Here is a 23,269-nt window from a genome sequence, read left to right as displayed (position 1 = left end):
AGATGATTCCAGATTGTTCCTGCAAAACTGATCTAACGCATCGGATCTGCTTGATTCTCCTGAAAACACGTCCTGCTGTTCTGTTATCTCCTGACTTGTGCAGCCAATAGGCCTGGATGTGGGCTGGTGGGCCGGTTACCTGTTGTCTCAGCTACACATAGTCTAGTGACCTTTGCTGTCACCAGGTTGGAGGAACAGCTATCTCTGCTCCCAGATGTCCTTCCCTGTCATCTCCACCCTGGGGTCTGGGAAAGCCCCTCTTCTCCCCAGTGGACAGCCTCTCCCTTCCCTGGGGACCGTCTGATAACGAGTCTCTGAATCTGGCCCCTTGAGTTCTGGGCTCCCCGTCGTTGGGGTGTGTTCCCTGGAGGATGCTTAGCTCCACTTGTTCATTCCTTGTCTCCACCTGGAACCAGGGAGAGAGAGGAGTCTTCTCCCGGGGCTGGCAGCCCTTCCCAACCATGGCCTCAGAAACTGTTCTTTTATTTCCCACACGTGCAGTGCCCTCGTGAAGACTGCTTTTTGTCCCATGGGGCGCTGGGGAGAGTCCTCCGGAGACACTGGCTTGCTGTCATAAGAACACAAAGCAGCCTCAGAGTGGGCTCGCCCGACAGGCCCGGGCTCTCAGCGTCATCGGGAAGAACGTGGCAGGGCAGCTGTGGAGGACAGGGTGCGCTGGGGGCTGCCTGAGTGAGGAGGCCCCACACGCCCCACTTGGACAGTAGGGCAGTGAGGGCATTGGGCTTCTCTCCCAGAGAACTGCCCGGGAACTGCCCATGACACCTCCAGCGCCTCTTCATGTTTGCGTGTACGTGCCAGTGCTGCTGTAGGTGACCCCCTGCCTTTCATCTTTGCCTCCATGGGGGAGCAGGCCTCAGCCCAGGTTACCTGCAGAACCCACACTTGGAGTCTGAATCCCCTTAGAGGAAGGGGAGGTTGGCCCACCAGTCTGTGGCTTAACCGTGGCTATTCTTAGTCAGTTCCCACTCCTTCCCTCTACCTCTAATTGAAAAGCCACCTCTTCAGAGTGTGTGAGTGAATGTGTATGAGTACAAACTACAGGCTTTAAACTGGAGCGTCTCTTGAAAAAGCCAGTCCTTTACCACCAGAGGCAAAGAGAGGCATGTTGCATCTGGTCCCGTCAGTGGAATTTGTCTTAAGATGAGGGAGGTACTTCAGCAACCCTGGCCTGGCCTCTCTGTGTACACTGTTTTTGGGGGGTTTTTTTTCCCCCTCTGTGTGCACTGTTAACACGAAAAGGAGGCCTTCTGTCTGGATTCCTCACATTCAATCTTTGTCTTTTCTAAAGATACCTAAACCTTCCAGATACAAAGAAGGCATTTGGAGTTTGTATATGGAGCATGAATCTCCGGGGCTGGTCTAGGGCCTGTTCTGGTTTAGATAAAGTACAGGCATTTCTGAGGCCTTAGGCCAAAGTCCCAGGTCTGACCTCTAGAAATTTATTTTGGTTTTGCCAGTCACATATTTTACGTGATTTCTCATCATCCCAGCCTACCCAGCTTCACTTTATCTTTTCTATTAAAAAAAAAAAGTGAAGAGACTTACAGCATTTGTGAGGGGTAGAACTCTTGGAATCGTTCTGGAAAGGAAACAGTGTAAGTCTTTCTTAGTGGATTAATAACTGCTGTTTTCTTGTGAAGAGTCACTAGATCTCCTGATTGCTCCCCTTGGAGATTTCTCACACAACACACACACACACACACACACACACACACACACACACACACACACAGAGTCTTTTGTAGGTGCTGGTACCAATTGGGGAAATTTTTAGAAAATTTACAGTGGTTATATAAGATGAAATTTAGTTAACCACCAAAGGGAAAAAAGTAGAAACCCCCTAAATGAGGCAGATAGAAAGTAGTATTTTTCTTATTATGAGGGTTGGCCTGAGCTGTAGGTTGGAAGGCCTCCAGTAGCCGTTTGCCAGATTTAAAAGAAAAAAAAAAAAAAGCCAATTTAGGAAAGGCAAGACTAGTTTAACTGGCTCACCCAGTGCTCAAGAGAAACGCAGAGACCAGTTATTGGTGCTCCCAGTGGGGCACTAGCTTGTGAGGCCCGTTTTCCCAGGCAGAGGGGCTGGAAGGGATCTGGACTCCGGAGCAAGGAATCTGCTGTCCTCCATTCTCTTCCATGGGCAGCTCTGAACCCAGGATGCCTCAAATTGATGAAGTAGTTGGTGAGACCCATTTTTGTGAGTAAATGTGATCAACTTGATGGGGCCTTTTAATTTCTCTCCCTTTCCACCATCATTTGTGGTTCTAGGACTAGGGGAACTTGCACCCTCAAGAATATGCACTCAGATTTTGATCATCAAACTGCTCAGCTCACCGAACAAGCCTGGAGATGAGGGCCTGATTCTGCTATGAACAGAAGAGAGTCACAGGACTCTGTGTGGTGTGGAGTCGTGACAGATGACCGATTGTCCATTGAAAGCTGAGAGGCCCTGATTCTAGGACCAGCCAGGGGTCCTTGGCCCTGCAAGAGTCTGGCATGTGGCAGGGTCGTTGGCCAGCAGTATTAAGAGAGCTTGGTGGCTGGCTGTCAAAGCAGCTTCAAAAGATCCTCTCACCTCAGCTTTCTGCCGGGGGTGCAGACCCATGTGGTACTTCTTAGGTCCTGACTGCCCACCCCTCCTCTCTGAGGAAGGTCATTGCCCCAACTTCAGAGCTCTTGAAATGCTAAATGTCACTCAAGGTTTCTTTGAAAGAAAGGGAATCTGGCTCCCCTAAAAGGAGGAACACCTCCTGCTAGTTTACCCCCAGCCAGCAGACCTGTGTGAATATTGCTTACTTGGCCTGTGTCTCTGCTCTCAGTGACCCTGTGGTTGGAATGGAAGTGCCTTTTCTTGGGCCTTGAGAGAGCCAGGTCCTGGCTGTGGTTTGCCTGGCCCAGTGGGGCACTGCTAGGAGCTATTGTTTCCTGCTCAGCAGTAGCTGGCTGGCTGCAGAGGTGTCTGTCTGGGTGCTCTTCCTACAGGAGGGAAGGGAGGTAGGGGTACTGAGTTGGGTCACTGGGAAGTCTCTGTAAATACGAAGCCCTCTAAGCCTGAGGGCTCACACCTCTGGGGTTGGGGTGGAGATGCCACTGCTGGTACAGGAACTCTCTACTCAGAGTTTCCCCTTTGCCTGGAGATTTCCCAGGAAGGGAACTGGTGAGGCCTGGCATTGGTGGCACGGCCCCTTCCTTTCCCTCATGAGCCTGGGCCAGCAGCTCTACGCAAGTTGAGGAGGCTGCAAGGCGAGGCTCTTCCGCACCTAGGCTGGAAATAAGGCCAGGGGGTGGATCTGTGCCTCTGACTCATCTGCTGGGGGTTCTCCCTCTGGCTCCCACCTTCCTTCCCCCAGGCCATGACTGCCATCTGGCACAGGGGGAATGGATTGTGGATGATACCGCTCCCAGCTGCTGGTTCCATGCCTGCAGCACAACAGCCTTCCCTCCATGCTGCCAGCAGCTCTGGGCGCCCACTTGGGGGATATCAAACCAGTGCCCCTCGTGGGCAGCAGTGCAGCTCTCTCAGCCTGGCCTGTTCACTCTGAGCACCTAGGTTCCTCCACTCACATTCACAAAACGAGAAAGAACTGAAGCTGGCTGTAAGATAGGTGGTGTTTTTCAGCTCTAAGGAGGAGACCCTATTGCCTGGCCTTTTAAGGAAAAGAGGCAGGGTGGCCAAGAAGAAGGGACTTAGCGTGGGAGTCATGGCCACTTAGCAGCTTCCTGAGTTGATCCAAAGACCCCCACAGGGTGTTTAGGGTTCACTGAGCTGTCCATGACATTCCTGGCATATAACTGGCCGAAGAAGAGAGGGCTCTTTTTTATCCTCCTCCTCGATCTGTCTTTGGTAAACAGCCGCTATCAGAAGTGTCTCCCCTCTTGTCTCAGGGAGGGGGCAGAAGTGGGCATCACCTCCCACCCAGCCCCATCAGACAGCATTGCCTGCCACTCTGGGCTGGTTCCCCGGTCAGGCCAAGCACACTGCCACACTCCCCCTGGGTGGGGATGTTGGCTTTGTACACGGGGGTCAGGAAGCTGTGAGCAGGGGAAGCGGGGCAGTAAGAAAAAGGAAGAAAGCTCTTGAGTGGCATTGGTTGGGACCCCCTCCTCTGGGGACCTAGGGGTGCCCAGGGGCGTTTATAGTCTGTCTGCAGAGTGGCCTCAACTGTTCCGGGCTCGGGGTCCTCAGCTTGGTGCTGCAAGGCCCTCCAACCATGGGCAGAGCTGGCTCTCATCAGAAGAGTGTGGAGATCTCAGGGATTATCCTGATAGCCAGGCTTCAGCTTCAGCTTCAGCCATCTCCACTCTCCTGCTAGGCACATGGGACATCTGGGAGCTGCTGACTCCTGGAGCCCCAGGGATTGGGACAGGAAGTTTTCCTCAACCCATTCAGGCCTGTTGGCGTGTTTGTGCTCCTCCTGCCTTGCTCCATGGGAGATGCTGCAGGTGTGGGTGCTGCTTGCCTCCTGGCACTTCAGGGTCCCAGCCCTGGCTCCTCCCCATCCTGGGAACCTTCGGTAGCCTTTTGTAGCCAGGGCTCTGGGTCCTGGTGAAGTGTGCTTCCTATTGTGCCAGCCTGGAGGACAGCTGCACAGTTTAGTTCTTCCCACCCATGCTGCAGACCCAGGCTGGCTGCTGAGGCCGGAGCACTGTGCATAAGGATGCTTCATAAAGGGCTGTGTGATGGTGATCAACTGTCAGGAAGAAATGCTGTGTTTCGCTTCCATGTGCTCAAGTCTGAGTCCTTGATGAGAAAATGAACCACCCTGCTGCCTCCTTCCCCTTCCCCTAGTGATCCCCGGGGAGAAAAGAGAGGAGAGTCAGGTCCAGTCCTGCCAAAGAAGCAAGCCCCAGGCCTCATCCCTGCACCCAGTTCCCTGCCCTTGTCTCAGCATGGACCCTCCTGGAGCTGACAGGGCAGGGAGAGCAGAGCCCATGCAGAAAAGTCTAACCGCCCCCTAGGCTCACAGCCCAGTTACCAGTCAGAAGGGGATGCTGATTTGGAATCAGTAATGTTGCTGTGCTCCTGAGGAAGTCATCTGTAAGTGAGGAGATGAGCACAGGAAGGCGGCTGTATCCAGCCCCTCACTTTGTAGAGGAGACACCCAAGACAAAGCGGGCAGGAAGTCAGTGCCCAAGAAGGTCTGCAGTACGCCTGCTTCCTCAGAGCTGGACTATTTTTCTTCCTGTCTTTATTAGAGTTTTTTACTCCTAGTATTTTATTATGAAAAATGTCAGACGTACATCACAGTTGAGGGTTTCGCATCTGGATTCTGTGTTATACTGTTCTTGCTCTGCTGCACCAATCCATCTTATCCTTTTGATACTTCAAGAGTAAAATGAAAACACTAGTCTCTTTCTTTATTAGGGTTTTTAATTGTAAAAGTAATACACCTTCAAACAATCACAATTCAAAAATACATTAAAAATAATTTTCTTCTAACCCTCCTTTCCTCCATCACTATTAAAGTGTGTGTTTCCTTCCAGACTTTTTTCTCTTTGCTTACACACGGAGACACACACACACACACACAAATATTTAAATATGTATGGCATCCAGTGCTTTAAGAAAAAAATGTGGTCGTACCCTTTTATAGATCTGCCACTTGCCATGTTTGGAATCTGAGGTTACAGTCCAACAGCAGACCGGCTGTGCTGTCTGCTTTTCCTGTTCACGTTGTCCTTTCAGGTGGGCTTTGGGTTAGGCAGATCTTAGCAGATAAAGACAGTGGCCACAGGTTGTCCTGGTGGCCAGGAAGCTGAAAGTGACTTCTCTCCCAGCTCATATGCACGGGGACTTAAGTATTGAGTATTTCCATCTCTGGCGTCCCTAATGGGGAACCCTGAGTCACCATAGCCTTCTAGGCCATGAAGAATCCTCATTTATGGGCCCCAGATGGTTCCCCTTCCACTCAAGTAAAGAGGGCAAAGAAGCAGCAATGGCTTGAGGGCACCACGCAGAGGGTCTTAGAGTTCACCTGGGTTCAGTCGTCTGCCTTCTTTGGATTTGTCTAATCTCTTTATCTGGCATCTACCTTGTCATCCACATCTCTCCTCTAAACCCCAGATCTGGACTTGAATGGACTCCTGGAGGTTTCCATTAGCCAGTCCCAGTAGCTGCCTAGTCAGCACCTCCCACCCATCTCTGAGTTCACCACTTCCTTCCCAAGCCCAGCCTCCCCCTGGGCTCCTTGTTGAGATGAGCACCTTCTGTTTCCCCAGGGCCCCTGTTAGTGTGACCCGCTTCATCCCCGTCGCTGGTGCCGGCCTTGAGTTCATCTCTCCTGCAGCCCTGCATTAGCCTCCAGGGTGGGCTCCCCATCTCTGGGTTCTTCCAGTCATTCCCAGTAGTTTCCAGAGACCAGAGTGCATCTCCAAGTCCCCAGGACCCCTCAGTGAACCAGGTAAAACCCAGGCAGCACAGTGGGACACAAGTCTGTCCTCAGGAAGTTGGTCTCATCTCCTGCTGTGGCCCCATGACTTCTACCTCCCATAGCAAATGTCCTGCCTTCCCAGGTGCACAGATGCTCTCCCCTGTGCCTAGAAATCTCTCCCGGAACAGTCCCCACCCCAGTTAGGCATCTCCCATACTTCTCACCCCTGGGCCTAGATGCATTGTAAGACTTCTAGAAATTCCTGTGCTGTTCATTTCCATTTCTGGTTCAGCCTCCCCTGCTAGACTTTGAGCTTCTTGGATCCTGAGATCATGGCTTATTCACTGAATTGCTGGTGTCCAGAATGTCATAGAAACTCAGTGAAGCCTGCTGACTTGGCTGTGGCACTCCCTCCCTGTTCTGCTCGGGCTGTTCCGGTCACAGCTTCACTAGGGGCCTGTGGTGTGCAGTAGCTTCCTTCCATTCATTCTGTTTTTGTGGGTGTGTGGGGTTTTTTTTTCTTTTTAATTGAGTTAAAATTCATACAATATAAAGTTTTTTTTTAAAATTGGGGGGGTGAGTAATTAGGTTTATTTATTTATTTGCTTCACTTTTTTAAGCGGAGGGACTAGGGATTGAACCTAGGACCTTGTGCGTGCTCAGCATGCACTCTACCACTGAGCTATCCCCTCCCCACTAAAATCATTTTTAAATGTACAGTTTAATAGCATTTAGGACATTCACAATATTGTGCAACCACTGTCTCTATCTAGTTTCCAGAAAAGAACGCCTCACATGAGTCCACCTACGTGAAAAACCTAAGGTTGTCAACCCCATAGCACCAGAGAGTGGGAAGTGTTTGGGGAGAGGGAAATGGGCAGTTGCCACTCAGTGGGTAGAAAGCTTCAGTTATGCAGGATGAGTAAGTCTAGAGGTCTGCTCTGCAGCGTGGTGCCCGTAGTTAACAGTTCTGTGCTGTGCACTTAAAGTCATGTTAAGTGTTCTTGCCACAGAAAGAGAAGAAAAATCCCTTACTCATTAAGCAGTCATCCCCCAATCCCCTCCTTGCCCCCAGCCTCTGACCTGCTTTCTGTCTCTATGAATTTGCCTATTCTGAACATTTCACATAAATGGAATCATGCAACAGGTGGCCGTTTGTGTCTGGCTTCTTTCACTCAGCATCACGTTTTTGAGGTGCACCCATGTTGCAGCACGCATCAGCTCTGCACCCTCATCCTGGCTGAGTAGTACTCCATTGGGGGCACACACTTGTCATTTCTCCATCAGCTGGTGGACATGCGGGTTGTTCCCGCTTTTGGCTTTGTGCCCAGTGCTGCCATGGACGTGCCCGTACTCGTATTTGCTAGCATGCATGTTTCTTCCATCCCTCCTTGCCTCGCACCACTGTCTCCATCACCTTATTTTTTCAAAACAGAAATCAGTGCACCTGGTCTGTGTGTGTGTGTTTAGGGGAAAAGTCTGTTCAGGGAACCACTTTGCCTGTGCTGCCTCTGCTACGTGTCTCTCCCTCTCCAAGCCTTTTTCATCCTTCATTGTCTGCGCCTCTTATTTGGTGATTAATCCCATTTTGCCTTCAGATAATTCGCATGTCTTGTCTCCACACTGAGGGCCTTCACATCATGGTTCCTCTGGGGCTTCTGTGTTCCCCACGGAGCCTCGCAGACCTCAGGCGACCTAAGCGGTCCCAGCCAGCTCTAGACTTGTGCCTGCTGTGTGCACCTGCCTGCGGTGACTGACCTCTCCCACTCCCATCCCCCCTTTGCAGATGACGTGCTGACTAAAGACGCGGGTGAGTGTGTGATCTGCCTGGAGGAGCTGCTTCAGGGGGACACGATAGCCAGGCTGCCCTGCCTGTGCATTTATCACAAAAGGTACGAGAGGGTCGGCAGGGCCATCTCAGCCGCACCCCAGACCCCGGAGGGCTCCTTCCCTGTGTGTGGGAGGGGGTTGGCCGTCAGCAGCCACTCTGTCCACCAGGACTCGAGGGGTGGAAGCAGAGGTCAGCAAGTGGGAAGGTCTGGGTATGCTGAGCGCGGGGCCGAGCAGAGTTGTCTGAGGTTTTACTTGGGTTTGACAGCCTGGGTGGTGGGGGCTGTCGGAGAGACATGAGCAGCCCCAGAGGTGGGAGTGCTGGGGATGCCGCCTGGTAGGGTGAATCTTCATCCGTCTCTGTGAGCCTTTCCTTCCACTGCGGGCCCCTCTGTGCCACAGGGTGCGGACCCTCATCTGTGCAGGAGCGGTGGCCCAGGGAGGAGGCGGGGCTGGCCGCCCTGCACCGCCCCTTCTCCCTAGAGGCCCAGCAGGCAGAAACAGCCACTACCTGGGGGGCCATGGCACTGTGAGGTGCTATAATTAGCAGGGCCGAGATTCGTCCTCAGGCTCCAGTAGGAGCCTCGTTCTTGATTCCAACTGGAAAGAAGACACCTCCTTCCCCAGGATGGAGGACGCTCTGTGCTGCCCGTGGCCGCCACCTGCTCTCAGCTCCTGGAGCTCCAGAGCTGCTTCCTGACACACAGGCTTTTCCAAAGCCTGGCTCACGGGGCCACTGGCCACAGGGTGGCTTGTGGATGTGGCTGGTGCCAGGGAGGCTCAGGTGGAGACTGGGGGGAGTCTTGGCCTGGGCCCAGCACAGAGAGCTCCAGTGTCCCAGGGAAGCATTACCCAGAACCAGAAGAAGGGAATCTTTGGCTCTGGGGGAGAATTATGCAAATGATCTGTCTGGTTCCTGTTTTGAAAATACCCAGCTGTTGGTTCACAGAAAGCTGTCTTGGGGCAATTTTTGTTCCCTCCCAGGTTCAGACAGTCCTTTCTATAAACACTGGAAACCAGAATTTCACCATCAGCCCCCCATCTGACTCTCCTGAGCCATGTCATTAAGCCACAGGGTCAGTCCTCCCCTGGCCACCTTCTCCAGCTAAATGCCGGCTACTGACCACAGCCCTCTGAGCCCTGTAAAGCTGGAGTCTTCTGAGAAGTCACCCACTGGGGAGGGGGCCACGAGGTTCCTCCTCCAGCCCAGAAGAGGGCTGTCTCAGGACCAGAGGGCAGAGCCACGGCCAGCCTGCCAGGTCTCTATTCCCACTTTCTTTGTCCTTTGAGCCTTGGAGCTGGTTGACTGGCTGTCCGCACACCGCCCACTCTCACCTTGCTGGGGGCTGTGCCCGTGCTCCTGGGCTCCATGCACGTGAGGTCTTGGTCCCTTTTGAGGCCACAGTCCTTGCTTCGTGCAGTACCAGTGTCCATTCCAGTCTCATATCCACCACACCAGGCCTCCAGCTGAGCCAGGACTCTTCTGGGTGTCCTCCCTTCTTCCTGCTTTCAGAAAGTGGGTGTCTGGGGTCTTCACAGGCAAGAGTTAGGAATCCTCTGCTCAGAGACCTGGCCCTTGGAGCCAGCCCCTAAGGAGAGGCCTGGTCAGTTGGTGACATGTTTCTCTTGCCGCCTCCCCATCAGTTGCATAGACTCGTGGTTTGAAGTGAACAGATCTTGTCCAGAACACCCCGCGGACTGACCCTGCCAGGCTCGCTTGCTGACTCCTCTCAAAGGTAAGCCGGTGGTTGGGGCCTGGAGGCAGGGGAGCTGAGTGGCCCTTACACCCCCCCCGAGAGGGGGTCCTGGGAGAGGGGAGCGTCTCACCAGTAGTGGTCTTGTGGGGCAGGCATGATTCCCTGGGAAGGATACGAGTATAGCCTTGCATGGTTATGGAGAGGAACCTGCTTAGTAGAGGTAGATTAGTTGGGGGAAAGACCAGTGAATTCCAGACGTGTGGGGCGAATCTCCCTGAGGAAGGTTCAGAAAGATGCCTCGGGAAGTGTTGGGCGGGAGAAGCTCTGGGACAGGACACGGGTTTGCTCCCCAGCTGTGCCTTCTGCTCACTGGGTGGCCAGGGCAAATCCTCATCTCTCACAGATCCCTGCTTCTTTGGGGACGGGGATAATCTCACTCACGCCCTGCACCGACATCGCACTCACTGAACAAGACAGCATGTGGGGCGTGCATATCCCTGCAGCGCTTGGTAGCAGGCATCTCACAGCTGGCTCTTCCCACCTGCGGCCACTTCCTTCACCCACTTCCAGGTGGATCTGAGGCCAGTCCTAGGGCCCCACCACCCACAGCCCCGGTCCCTGAGTGCACAGCAGACCAGCACAACCAACTCCCTTCCCAGCTGTGCCCATGTGCTCCCCTATAACCATTTTCTGACCCCCAATTTCTTCCCCAGGCACCTTGCTTTTCTGATGACCATCCTCTCCTGTCCCCATCATCCTGCTTGTCCCTTACATGTTCCTGGCTGGCGCTTTCTTTTTTCTGTCAGGCAGACTAAACCCCCAAGAAACCAAAATCCTGACTCCATCTCATCTCACATCGTAGGGTTTGGGGGCTTCTCTCTGTCCCTTCCCTTTTGTTTCTCTTTCTCCCACCCCTCCTTCTCTCTCTCTCCCTCTCTCTCTCTCTCTCTCCCTCTCTCTCTCTCTCTCTCTCTCTCTCGTTTTTTGTTTTCTTTTGTTCTTCATTAGGTTTATTTCATTTATTCCAAGTAAACTCCCAGGACAGCTGATGATGTCAGACAATTCAGGGACATTTGCTCTTTTTACCTTCACCTCAAAAACTGAGGACGTGGGGAGAAGACACAGCGAGGGGGAGAGTAAGGCGGAGGGAGTGGAGCCTGGCTCCGGCTGCAAGTCCAAATTCCTGGCATGATGTTTGGCTTCGGGGCCCCAGACCGGAACCACAGGCGCCCGGCCCAGCCTCAGCAGATGCACGCGGCTGGCCTCAGGCCCAACGGAGCACGACTTACGTCTTACGGTCCCCACAGGGACAGCCAGGCCCCCGTTCCTGAGAGGAGGCTTCGGACACTGGGGCAGAGCTGAGCTGGGGACTCCAGTGGGAACAGGGCACCCCTCCTGCACTGACTTCCAGAGAATGGTCCCCCTTCCCCCCGAGGACACCAGATTGGATGAGAGCGCGTTTGAGAGAAGAAAGCATCACCCGCCATCCTTCCCCGCATCCTCGTCCCAGGAGGGAAGGGGCATTTTCTTTTTCACCTTTGAAAGGCGTTGTGGGTCTGTCTCTAAAGTGTTTACAAAAAAAAAATTATAAAACAACAAAAAGTCTAGTGTCGACTGGTGTTTTCCCTCGTGATGTTTACTGGTTGCTCTCTGCTGCCCAGCTAGAACCCACTCAGTGACAGAAACGAACAGAGCCAGGTTCTCGCCTCGCATGTCCCGTTGGCACCTAGCTCACGGCCGGTGCCCAGCGGCCTCTCTCTCACCAACTGCTCTGCCTTGGTTTTTTGTTTGATTTTTTTCCCCATTTTTCTGGCTTGGTTTTGCACTTTTCTCCCCTTGGGACCCTGATATCTTAACTTCATTGCCAAAAAAGCACCCACTGAGGACCTTCTCCACCTCATTTCCCATCTCTCCTACTGTATTCCCTCCTGGTTCTGGTCAGTTCAGAGGATTTAACAATCACAAGTGTCCTGCAGAAATGCCTGAACATTTTTCTTAAACCCTTGTGGATTTTTTTTTCCCCAGAAAACTTAGACAAACAAAGGACTTATTAAAGGGATATGTACAGCTCCCCCTGTTTGCAGGCGCTCTGTTGGAAAACATTTTAGACACTGATGTTCACACATGGCATCAGCCCCTGCAAGATAGGTTTCTGTATTTATATATTTTAAAAAAAAAACCCTTATAAAATGTTTAAAAAACGTTCAAAGCTGGGGGGAAAAGCTTTCTTCATTAGTCAAGGTGTTTTGATATGGTATTAAAATAATGTCTAATAAAAGATTCACTGTGTGGCTTTATTTTAGTCAAGTATCATTACACAATCAAGAAGTGGGCATTGAAGGTGTGGCCCCCACTCCCTTGCCTACCTCCTTAGCCTTGCTTCAGGCTGGCACTCAGGGCCACAGGTGTGTGGCATGGTTCTCAGCGGTCACACCTAGGTGAGGGAATGTGGCCGGTCAGGCAGGAGTCCTACAGGTTTAGGAACTCACTCAAGCCTCATGGAATCCATCTGCCATCACCTGTAGAGTGGTGGTAACACAACTCTTCTGGAAAGATCTGTGGGGCAAAAATCTTGCAGCCATTGGAGGGCACAAGGATGCAGGTTCTCCCAGGCATTGGCTCAGACCACCCACTCCTGCAAACCTTGGCTCCGCATCCCATGCCCTGCCCTGCCTGTTGCTATGGCCGCGTCTTAGTGCTGACTCATGGGCATGCTTCATTGAAGCCCAGAAAGAGGCCCTGGTTTGGAGCTGAGCCAGCTCAGAGCCCTTGAATTAGAACCAACCACTTAGGGCTCACAAGACTTGGCACATCTGGGGCTGGGTGGGAAGCACGGGGCTAGGGGTAGCAGTGCGTGCCTGGCCTCTGTCTCTGTGCCAGACAGGCTCCCAGAGAGGCATTCCAGAGCCTCCTGCAGAGCCTGCGACAGACGGCTCTGGAGGGAGTCAGAGCCGCTGCTGTGCCCTGCTCCCTCTCAGGCCTGTGTGCTGCGTCTGTGGAATCTAACCCACCGGGCCCTTCTGTCACACGCTTCCTGAAGCCCCTGCTCTGTGCAAGGGCCTTGTAGGCTGGTGGGCAGATGTGAGCCCAGCCACGGGCCTGCTTGGCATTTCAGAGAAATACTCAAGAGGAGTTTGTGAGTCTACACTTGTTGGGTGGAGACCCAAGGACCCACATTCGCCGTGGTGGCAGGAACCTGGGCTCCGAACTGTCAGCAGGCAGGCTCCTCTGGCAGAACGATGTTGGGGAAACAACTTCATTCATCTGGATGTCCGATGCCCCGCACGTGAAGTGGGAACAAGGTCACACATCTCAGAGGTCACCATGAGGGTCAGAGAATCTGCCCCGAAGTCCCTGGCACATGCACAGCAGGCTCGCACGTGACATCGTCACTGTAAAGAGCACTGTTCTATTCACAGCACCTCCTGCTTCTGCCTGGCAACTGTGTCTCCCTGTTCTATATTTAATTCCTCCTGCAAAGCTGGCCCTGAAGATCTCCTTGCCTGACCCCTGGGCCTGCAGGCGGAGGAGGCCTGTGTGCCCACCTCAGTGGCTTAGGCCCAGTGGCCTTGGCAACGCCCTGGGTGAGCTGAGTGGTCCTGAACTGGGTTGCGCAAGGCTGGAGCCCACTCTGGGGGCTATTCCAGGTTCCGGGTCTGATGCTTACGCCACTGCCAGCAACTTCACTCCCACCTGGCTCGCTGCTGCTGTGTCCTCTTGATTCAGACCCAGGTTTCCCCTCCTGGGTCAGGGTGGGATGGGGCTGTTGGGCCTTCCAGAGGGAACTGGTATCTGTCATCCTCATGCAAACAACTCTCCTGAGCTCTACTTTTCTGGGAGGGAAGGGAGTTGTCTGGAACTAGGAGGTGGGTTCCACCCACTCCCTCTGCTAAGGGCCCAGCACAGTTTGAGAGGGGCTTTCTGGACAGGAGCATCTCACTAAAACCACTCCTTCAGTAGCCATTTAATGGTGTTGAGGTTTTTAGGAGAATATCCTTATTCTTAGGAGATAGCTACTGAAGTATATAGGTGAATGATGTCAGAAAATTTGTAACTCAGTTCCCCAAAAAACACAAAGCAAGTAAGGCAAAAATATTCATTGTTGAATCTTCAGTGGCTGGTATTTCAGTGAACGGTGGACTTGTTCTTTCAACTCTCCTGTATGTTTTGAATTTTTCTTAATAAAGAATTGCAGGGCAGTGGTCACTTGCTGAGCACCTACTAGTTGCCAGACATTGAGGGGTACATCAAAGAGCCCTGCCCAGGAGGGGAGAAACCTGCCAAGAAGAATGCTGCCCCAGGAGGGCTGCAGGTGGCACCTGGGTGGAGGGGAGGGCACGGGTGAGCTGTGTCTCCAAGACTGCACGTGGCTGATGGTTAGATTGGGTGGTTCGGGGGGAGGGCCTGGGAGATTTGCCCCACACTACCCACTGCACAGCTACTGCTGCCATCCAAGGGACAGAGACGTCACAGAGGAGCCCAGTGTTTGCACAGAGGGGTTCTAAGAACTGACCAACTGGGACTCCCGGGACTCCAGTCAGAGGGCTGCCTCCGCCCTGGGGCCTGAACAGCTGATGGGGAGAGGTGGGGAGGGGCCGAGAGGGTGGAGGTAGGGAAGGGGCTCAGAGGTGGCTGGGGAGAGTCGGGGAATGCGGAGGTGGAAGATGCCTCTGGCTCCCCAGCATCCCTCACTCAGCCCCTTTCCTAAGGGCCAAGGTCAGAGAGTGAGGGAGACGGGCCTGTGCTATAGGGTCCTGGGACCTGTAGCGGGTAGAGAGTTTAGAGACTGGTTTCCAGGACACCAGGCACCTCCTAGACCCTGAGAAGTAGGGGGCCCAGGACTGAGAGCTGTAGACCCGTGCAGAGGTAAGTGCTGGGCACCGCTGCCCAGGCAGTCTGTGCTATCTGAGCTTTGTGGTGTCGGGTGCCCTCTCGTGGGCTTAGAGGGGAACAACTGCCATGTGCCCCAGACGAGGTGCTCTGTACAGGTGTTGAGGGCAAAAAAGCTGGTTGTGTAATACATCACACCATGGAGAGGTGTGGTACCAGGAGAATCACTTCCATTGCCAGTGATTGGTAGCAGCCACTTGAAGGTCACTTCTCCCATCAGCAAAGGAGTGTCCCAGGCAGATGGAGGAAGAGGGCTAAAGGTATTGGGTCCCCCAGGCTGTGTCACTCACTCCTCCCAGCAATGGGGAGGCCGAGACAGAGGGGAGTCATCCTAAGAGGGGAGTCTCTCCCAGCCAGGACAGGACGTGTGCAAGAACAGTGAAGCTGGGAATGACCCTGAGTCATTTACTGGACCCAAGGCTCCTGAGGACAGCAAGTGGGCCTGGGAGGAGCTGGCCTTCCAGACTTCTCTCCTCCCTCTGGCCTCTCCAAGTAAAAGGGCTGCTTGGGCAGGCGAAGGCCCCCGCAGGGTCTGGGCAAAGGCAGAACTGTTATGTGGTGTAAAAAGAGCTTCCAGAACAGGAGGTGCCACTGTCTGAGGGCCTGGGGGCCAGGTGCTCAGAGCTCCTCACAGCACTTTGCCTGGGTTCATGAGGCCTCGGGGATCCAGCATGGCCTTGAGCTGCCGCATGGTCTCCATGCCCACGGCGCCCACCTCTTCCTGCAGCAGCTGCCGCTTGCCCAGCCCAATGCCATGTTCCCCGGTACACGTCCCGTGGAGTGCCAGTGCCCGCCTGGAAGGCAGCAGGGAGAGGTCCTCAGCGGGCGCCCCTCCCACTCCCCCCACCTCCCTGCCGGCTTGCCTCCTTCCTCCCCTGCTCTTACCTGCCCAGCTGTTCTGCAAAGGCCTTGACCCTGAGGAGCTCCTCAGGGTCCTCAGGGTCTACCAGCAGGATGCAGTGGAAATTGCCATCACCCACATGCCCAGTGATGGTTCCTGAGGGCCCAGAGAACAGAGCTGCTGCCCCCAGAGCCACCCTCCACCCTCCCCTTCCCCACCACTCCCTGCAACAGGTAGGCAGAACCTGTGAGTCCTGAGGCCTTCAGGTCTTCCTTGGTCTGTACCAGGATCTCCGGCAGCCGTGAGATGGGCACACACACATCAGTGGAATAGCCCTGAGTTGAGGCAGGCCTGTGAAGTTCCCTCCCTCACCCCCGCCTGCCCAGAGTTAAGAGGTCACTGGGATCAAGGCTAAAAATGGGTTTAGGGGGCTCAACTCACATGAACGTACCTGCTCTTCTCTAGGCCTGTTTCCCCTATGCAACAAGGTGATTAGCCCTGGTGTGTTCCCCAGGACCTGCCGGCAGAGGCTCCCACAGCTCTTGCCCTGCTCCCCCCAACCCTGGGAGCTACATACAGGTGCCCCAGTGCCTGCTGCTTGGAGCCCAGTCTCCCCTTCCTGTTGGCTCCAGCTTCGCTTCACCATATTCCTCCAGGAAGCCTTCCCTCTGTGTTCAAACTCCTATGAGCATTGCCCTGTCCTTGCCCTGGCTCAAGGCAGGAGCTACCTCCCGAGGGTTTGGCCGACACTGTGCTTTCCCTCTGGGCAGTATCCAAGAAACAGCTGGGTGAAGCCAGTCCTGTCCACCGGGGCCCTCAACCTGCTGCCCTGGACAATAGGATAATAGGCTGAGGAAAGGCTCCCACATCCAGCCCACTCTGCTCACCTTGCTGCCAGGCCGCAGGGACAGGGCTGCGTACCAGGCATTGTGCCGTGCCGCCCAGAGCCGGCTGCGCTCCTCAGCATTCTTGGCCCAGGAGAAGTGGTAGGCTCCATTGTGCTGGGTGATCTCCTCTGCGGGAGGGCAGGGGGTTGACACTGGGCCCTACTTTGGGGCCGCCCATGCCCCCTGCCTCGCAGCACCCCAGCATACCTGTGCGTTGCACTTGCTCTGCCAGTGCCTGCTCGGAGCCGTGGAACTCCAGGAAGAGAGTGGGTGCCACGCGGCAGTTCAGCTTGCTGTACCTGTTGCAGGCATCCATCATGACATCATCCAGGAACTCTGGGAGCACAGAGACGCCCAGCGAGGTGAGGCCTGGCTTTCAAAGGAGGCTTCCTCCGGGGAGCCCACCAGGACTGCCCCAGTCTCTGGCTCACCAATGCGGGCCACAGGCACTGCAGCTTGGAGGATGTGTACGGTGCTGTCCACGGCCGCCTGGATGCTGGGGAAAGCACAGGTGGCAGCCACCATGGCTTCCGGGGCAGGATGCAGGCGAAGGGTGGCAGCTGTAATGAGGCCCAGCGTCCCCTCGGAGCCCACAAAGAGCCCCGTGAGGTTGTAGCCAGCAGCGCTCTTCCTAGGCCCCAGAGATACAAGGTAGGTGAGTGCCCAGGCCACAAGATGATGGATTTCTGGTCAGAAGCCAAGTGGGGAGCTGAGACCAAGGTCTGGGCTGGCCCTCTCGGCACAGACTGCCCCCAAGGCCACCACTCCCTGGCACAGCCCCAGTGGGCCTCATGCAGAAGGAACAAACCCCAGGACCACCAGCTTTGGTCCACATGAGTTCTATAACCTCTCTCCCAGTGAGCCCCCATTGCCGTGGGTAGAGGACACGGTGCACACCGGAAGTAACGGCCGGGCCCCGCAGTGTGAAGCAGCCGCCCATCTGGCAGCACCACCTCCAGGTTCAGCACATTGTCCCGCATGGTGCCATAGTGCACAGCGTTGGTGCCCGAGGCCCCCGTGGCCACCATGCCGCAGAGAGAGGCATCTGCACCAGGGTCTGGAGGGCAGAGGGCAGGCAGGAGGCAGTCTGGGGCAGGCACTAGGTGGGGCAAAGGGGTCCCCCTGGCCCCAGAAACAGCCCTGCCACCAGGGAGCCCTCAGGGCTTGGGAAGGGTCTCATGCCCCGGCCTACCCACAGGGAACCAGAGCCCGCTGTCCCGCAGGTGGGCGTTGAGAGCTTTGCGCGTGACACCTGGCTCCACCACCACAGAGAAGTCGTCTGGATTCAGCTCCAGGATCCGGTCCATGTGGGTCAGGTTGATGCAGACACCGCCCTGGTGGGAAGGGTGCAAGGTGCCACTAACCTAGGCCTCCTACCAGGACACAGCCCCCAGGACCTCACCTCGTGGCCAACCTCCCAGGAGCCAGACCAGAGCCCCGGGATGGCAGGTAAGGAGGCCAACCAGGATGTGTGCAGTGGAAGAGGCAGCTGCCAATGTGCCAAATGTGATGGGCCCAGGGCCTGACCGGGGGGGAAAGCCACCACACGTACCTGCACGGCGCAGACTCCACCCTCAACCCCTGTGCCTGTGCCAAATGGGATGATGGGCACGCCATGGCCATAGCAGAGGGCTGCCAGCTGGCTGACCTGCTCCACATTCTGGGGCCACACCACAGCATCCGGAGGTTGGCACCTAGAACCAGACCCTCAGTAATTTAGGGGTATGTGGTACCCTCTGGCGGTGCTGCAGGGCCTGAGACTGCACACTGGGCAACGGGCAGAGAACCCTCTTCTGGATGAGTGTAGAGGAGAGGTGGGGAATGCCAGAGAAGCCAGCACCCCAACTCCCAGCCGGGGGCTGTAGTGGGGGAGGGCCCACACCTGTGCATCGACTCATCGTGCCCGTGCTGCTCTCGGACCGCAGCCGCAGTAGACACATGGGGGCTCCCCACAAGTGCCTTCAGAGCCTCCACAAAGCCCTGGCTGAGCTTGCCCTGCAGGGGAGAAGCACGTTGGCAAGGTCACTCAAAGGCACGGGAGCCACGGCCTGCCCTGTGTCAGGTGGGAGGGGTAGGAGACAGAGAGGGACTTCCACTGTCTGTGAACAGAGGCACCCACATCCCACCCCCCTGGGCAGGGGGCTCATGGGGCTCTTGGAGCCCTTCTGGGGATTTCTTCCCATTTTACAGATGGGGAAAGAGGCCAACAAATCTAGGATAGGGTTTGGCCTAGAACCCAGCTCCTTACCTCCCAGTCATTCTTTCAAACGTGTGTGTTTCCCAGAGCCCCAGAGGGGCACCTGGAGTCCACAAACTGTTCAGTGAACATCCTCCAGCCCCACTCGTGGCAGCTGTGGGGGCCTTGGCCCATCTCACTCAACACTTTCACTTGACACAGGGGGAGCCCAGTGATCCTCTGCTCAAGGTCGCCTGGTGCTGGGGCAACACAGAGCCTGGCAGGAACTCAGCATGGGCCCCCCACCCTCCAAGGGGTTCCCCTTCTCCCACCTACCTGCGTCCCCCAGGAGCAGTACCCCTTCCTGGGGAACAGCCGCCAGATTGAAGCCCGGAGCAGGCTGGCCATCACTGGGCAGCAGATGGCTGCTGCCCCAGCCTATTGGTTATGCGGGGTGGGTCAGGGCTCCTTAAGGTGGCACAGCCTTAAGGTGGCCTTGCCAGCCCTCGCTGATTCAGGAGGCTTATGTTCTGAAAGGCTTCCTGAACATAAAGGGAAACAGGACAGTGGCTGCTCCCTGGTTTAAAAGTATGTGAAGGCTTTCCATGGTCCTTCAAACTGCTTGTTGTGGCCCTGAAAGTCCTGTCGGTACCTGTTGACCTCTCCAACTGCTACACTTCCTTCCAGTCTCCTTTTGGGCCTCTTAGCTCCAGCTTCCCTTTCTGCTCCTGAATCCCCAGCTCCAACAAGGCTCACACCCTTTATCTTTCTCACCCTGCAGGAATAGAGAAGCCTTGATTGGGGCTATGAAGAGGGAAGCACATGAAAGCTCTTGGAGGATGAGATGGGGTAAGGCAGTGAGGCAAGCTAGGAAGACTTCCTGAAAGAGGAGTGCTGAGGATGAGCAGCAACAACCCAGATAAATGAAGAAAAAGACTGTTCCATCCCTTTGTCTCCACCCTCCCACGGGGCAGATCCCAGGATCATGCCACAGATGTGGCTGTTGCTCTTGAGATTATCCCAAGCTCCGTTTTCTTCCCACAACAATTTGAAGTTGCACATTGCTAACATTACTGAGATAAAGCTATTCCTAGTTTTGTTTTTCTTCCCAGTTGAGCCAAGAACACAGACTCTACTTGAGTCCTTCTCCTCAGCCACATTTGAATTGGTTCACATTTCCACTCTCAGTGTGTCGCTTAACTGGCTTATCTCAAAAACCGTCTCTTTTACAGTTGGTTAGTTCAAATCCAGATCCAGGGAGAGTCCACACAATGCATTTGGTTCATATCTCTCATAAACCTCTTAATCTACAACAGTTTCCCTCTCCCTCTTTTTTCTATACCATTTATTTGTTAAAGAAACTGAGTCACTTGCTCTGCAAAATGTTCCACATGTTTATTTGGATGATTGCACCCATGTGGTATTATTTAATATTTTTCTCTAACCTCTGTATTTCTTACAAACTGTTAGATCTAGATGCAGTGCTGCCCAGTACAACTTTCTGCAGTGGTGGAAATGTTCTGTATCTGTGCTTCCCAATATGGTAGCTCTTAGCCACATGTAGCTGATGATACTACAGGTATCCATGGATGTGAGAGAGATGCAAGGTAGAGTTTTGTGGCAAAAACTAAAAAGAACAACCATATAGATCCCTAAGCTTCCAGAGTAGGTTCATGACATCTGCAACAGAGAACTATACACTGTTCAAAAAAATTGCTCCAACCTACTACTGGGTCCTGGTTAAGATATCAAGTGACTGTGTGACCAGAGCTGGCCATCATGAGCTGTGTTCTATCAGACCCACCAAGTCATAAAACCAGGCGGGTCCAAAACAATCCATTACTAAATAAAAAGGGTACAAACAAAACTGGGCACAAGAAGGGCCAGAGGGCAAAATGAGCTGCGTGAGTAGGTGGCCCAGACCCCCATGTCACCCACCATTGCTTAGCTAGCATCTCTCCCTCAGCTCACATCTCCAACCATGTGGGGGAACTCTTACGACCAGCTGATGAAGGAGGGAAAAGTTCAAGCTTGTTTCAAGAATGGATTGGCTGAATATGAGGGGGGAAGCTGAAAGTGACTGCTGCTGCACTACAGCCCCGCTTGGGGGAGGTAACTCTGAGGTCCTCCCAATTGACAGAGCACCAGGTCATGCACCTGGTATTCCACAGGGAGTGGTAAATGACTTGGCTAGTTGGTTGGTCAAGGGCCTATGGAGAGATTGAAAAATCAGGGTCAAGGAGGTTTGGAGAAGAGGCATGTAGATTTGGAGACAACCTAAATGTCCATCAACAGATGACTGGATAAAGACGTTGTAGTATATATATGCAGTGGAATACTACTCAGCCATAAAAAAGAATAAAATAATGCCACTTGCAGCAACATGGATGGATCTGGAGATAGTCATTCTAAGTGAAGAAAGCCAGAAAGAGAAAGGAAAAAACCATATGATATCACTTATATGTGGAAACTTTAAAAAGTGACACAAATGAACTTATTTACAAAACAGAAACAGACTCGTAGACATAGAAAACAAACTTAAGTTTCCCAGAGGGGAAAGGGGGTGAGAAGGGATAAATCGGGAGTTCAAGATTTGCAGGTACTAACTACTATATATAAAATAGATAAACAAGTTCATACTGTATAGCACAGGAAACTACGTTCAATATCTTGCAGTAACCTATAACAAAAAAGAATATGAAAGGGAATATATGTATGTCTATGTATGACTGGGACATTATGCTGTACACCAGAAATTGACACACCATTGTAAACTGACTATACTTCAAAACAAAAAAAATTTTTTAATTATTAAAAAAAGAGGCATGTAGATGGATCTAGAGGAGTAGGTACAAGGTGAGATCTCTATAGCACATGTATCACATGTGAATGCCCACTAGGGAGCATTTACCATGGAAGAGACTAAACAAAGTAGACAGATGATTCAGCCAGCTGTTATTAACCAACCAATGTCAGTGACCACCCCAGTGGGGGAACAATGGTTAGTAGGAAAGAGACTAATGATGGGCCCACCAGCCTGGACCTCCATTCACTAAGGCCGACCCAACTATCAGCACTGCAGCAACACTGAATCTCCCTAACTTGGCACCATTCCTCGGGGACACCAGCTGGCCACTGGGTAACAAGTTGATCACATCAGACCCCTTCCACTTTGGAAGGGGAACAATTTACCTTGACTGAAATCAACACAATACATATTATGAGTGTGGGTTTGCCTCTCCTACCTGCACGGCCCCAGCCAGCACCACTGTCTGAAGCCTCACAGAGTGTTTGACCGACCAACATGGTATATCACGTACTGTCACCTCAGGCCAAGCGACCCACTTTTTAGCAAAGGAGGTGCAGTAATGGGCAGGTGACCATAGGATCCACTAATCCTAACGTATATACCTCACCACCCAGAGGCTGCCAACCTGACCGAGCAATAGAAGGAATGGCCTTTGGAACGTACAGCTGGCATTCCAGCTGAGACGCATCAACTTAACCAAAGTGCCTGCCAGGGGAGGAAGATACTTCCATATGACTAACGGATAAAGGGTGAGTATCCAAATTATTTTTCCTTTTCTATTTTGAAATAATTTTAGACTTACAGAAAAGTTGCCCAAATAGTACAGGGAGTTCCTATATACCCTTCACTTAGTTTTCATTAATGTTTACATTGTATGTAACTGCAGTATAATTACCAAAACTGAGAATGAGTAAAACACCAATTGGTACAGTCAGAGAATTGGCACAATACTAAACTACAAATTTGATTTCACCAGTTTTTCCACTAATGTCCTCTTGTTTAGCGGGTGCTTGTTTGGTCCAGGATCTAACCCATCAGTCCACACAGCATTTAGCTGTCCTCGCCTCCTACAATCTGTGACACTTCTCAGTCTGTCCTTGTGTTTCTGACTCTGACATTTTGAAGAATATGGGCCAGGTATTTACTTGAACATTCCTTGGTCTGGATCTTCTGATGTTCTTTCAAGAGTAGATGTGCTTTTTGGCAACAATACCACAGAAATGATGTTCCCTTCTCAGTATATATCATATAAGCAGTGTAAGGTGGCAGTGCATCTTGTTATGGATGACGTTAACCTTGCTCAATTTGGTTAGGCAGTGTTTGTCGGGTTTCTTCACTGTGAACTTACTATTTTTTCGTTTGTAATTAAAAATATATCAGGGTAGAAACTTTAAGGCTGCAAATATCCACTTTTGCTTCGCGTTCACCCATTATTTTTAGCATCCATTGTTGGATCGTGCCTGCATTCATTGTTATTGTGGTGTTCTAATGGTGATTTTCTATTTCTCTTATTTCTTCTACATTATTTGTTAGAATTATTTTCTAGGGAAGAGCCATTTCTCCTGCCTCAGTTACATATTTACTCAATTATTTGTACACTTCCAATATATATAAACTTGTGGATACTTGTTTATTCCATAGGTTATAATCTAATACAATCATTATTTATTTTGTTGCTCAAATTGCTCCAGCTTTGGTCCCTAGGAGCCTCTGTCATATAGGCTTGTCTGCCCTTTAGACTGGCCCTTTC

The 23,269-nt window shown here is 52.9% G+C and overlaps 2 protein-coding genes across 6 annotated transcripts in view; one reads left to right on the top strand and one right to left on the bottom strand.

Annotated features, from left to right (window-relative positions):
* Positions 1-11,518, top strand: part of ZNRF1 (zinc and ring finger 1) — a 90,279-nt gene extending 78,761 nt beyond the window's left edge. Inside the window, exons 3-5 of one of the 3 annotated variants that reach the window (XM_031458076.2) lie at positions 8,176-8,281; positions 9,864-9,955; positions 11,224-11,518. In XM_031458076.2, coding sequence (XP_031313936.1) covers positions 8,176-8,281; positions 9,864-9,921 — 164 coding nt within the window. In that variant the 3' untranslated portion in view covers positions 9,922-9,955; positions 11,224-11,518. Of the gene's footprint in view, positions 1-8,175; positions 8,282-9,863; positions 9,956-10,924 lie in introns of all 3 variants that reach the window. The other 2 variants (XM_064488962.1, XM_064488961.1) reach the window with 2 other exon arrangements.
* A 2,480-nt stretch (positions 11,519-13,998) lies between these two features.
* Positions 13,999-19,151, bottom strand: LDHD (lactate dehydrogenase D). 3 transcript variants are annotated; one of them, XM_064488960.1, is made up of 12 exons: positions 19,047-19,095; positions 18,783-18,970; positions 18,417-18,529; positions 18,087-18,228; positions 17,727-17,868; positions 17,432-17,591; positions 16,966-17,165; positions 16,742-16,870; positions 16,535-16,662; positions 15,892-15,982; positions 15,692-15,803; positions 13,999-15,600 (listed from the first exon to the last, which is right to left on the bottom strand). In XM_064488960.1, the coding sequence occupies exons 3-12, from the start codon at positions 18,422-18,424 to the stop codon at positions 15,435-15,437; spliced, it is 1,278 nt and encodes a 425-aa protein (XP_064345030.1). In that variant the 5' UTR covers positions 18,425-18,529; positions 18,783-18,970; positions 19,047-19,095; the 3' UTR covers positions 13,999-15,434. The 3 variants fall into 3 exon arrangements, with proteins under 3 accessions (XP_064345030.1, XP_064345029.1, XP_010993558.1); XM_064488959.1 differs by having other exon boundaries at positions 18,783-18,987; positions 19,047-19,062; XM_010995256.3 differs by lacking the exon at positions 18,783-18,970 and having other exon boundaries at positions 19,047-19,151.
* Between the last annotated feature and the right edge of the window lie 4,118 nt (positions 19,152-23,269).

The sequence above is a fragment of the Camelus dromedarius genome, chromosome 9 (assembly GCF_036321535.1).
Source record: "Camelus dromedarius isolate mCamDro1 chromosome 9, mCamDro1.pat, whole genome shotgun sequence".
NCBI lineage: Eukaryota > Metazoa > Chordata > Mammalia > Artiodactyla > Camelidae > Camelus > Camelus dromedarius.
This window is presented reverse-complemented; position numbering and strand designations above follow the sequence as displayed.

Bases quoted from the DNA above. Each gene is read 5' to 3' on its own strand.
- LDHD (XM_010995256.3), bottom strand. From the start codon at position 19,118: ATGGCCAGCCTGCTCCGGGCTTCAATCTGGCGGCTGTTCCCCAGGAAG. The intron at 18,530-19,046 runs GTAGGTGGGAGA...TCTCCCCTGCAG, and splicing joins ACTGCTCCTGGGGGACGCAG to GGCAAGCTCAGCCAGGGCTT. The intron at 15,601-15,691 runs GTAAGAGCAGGG...GCTGCCTTCCAG, and splicing joins TTTGCAGAACAGCTGGGCAG to GCGGGCACTGGCACTCCACG.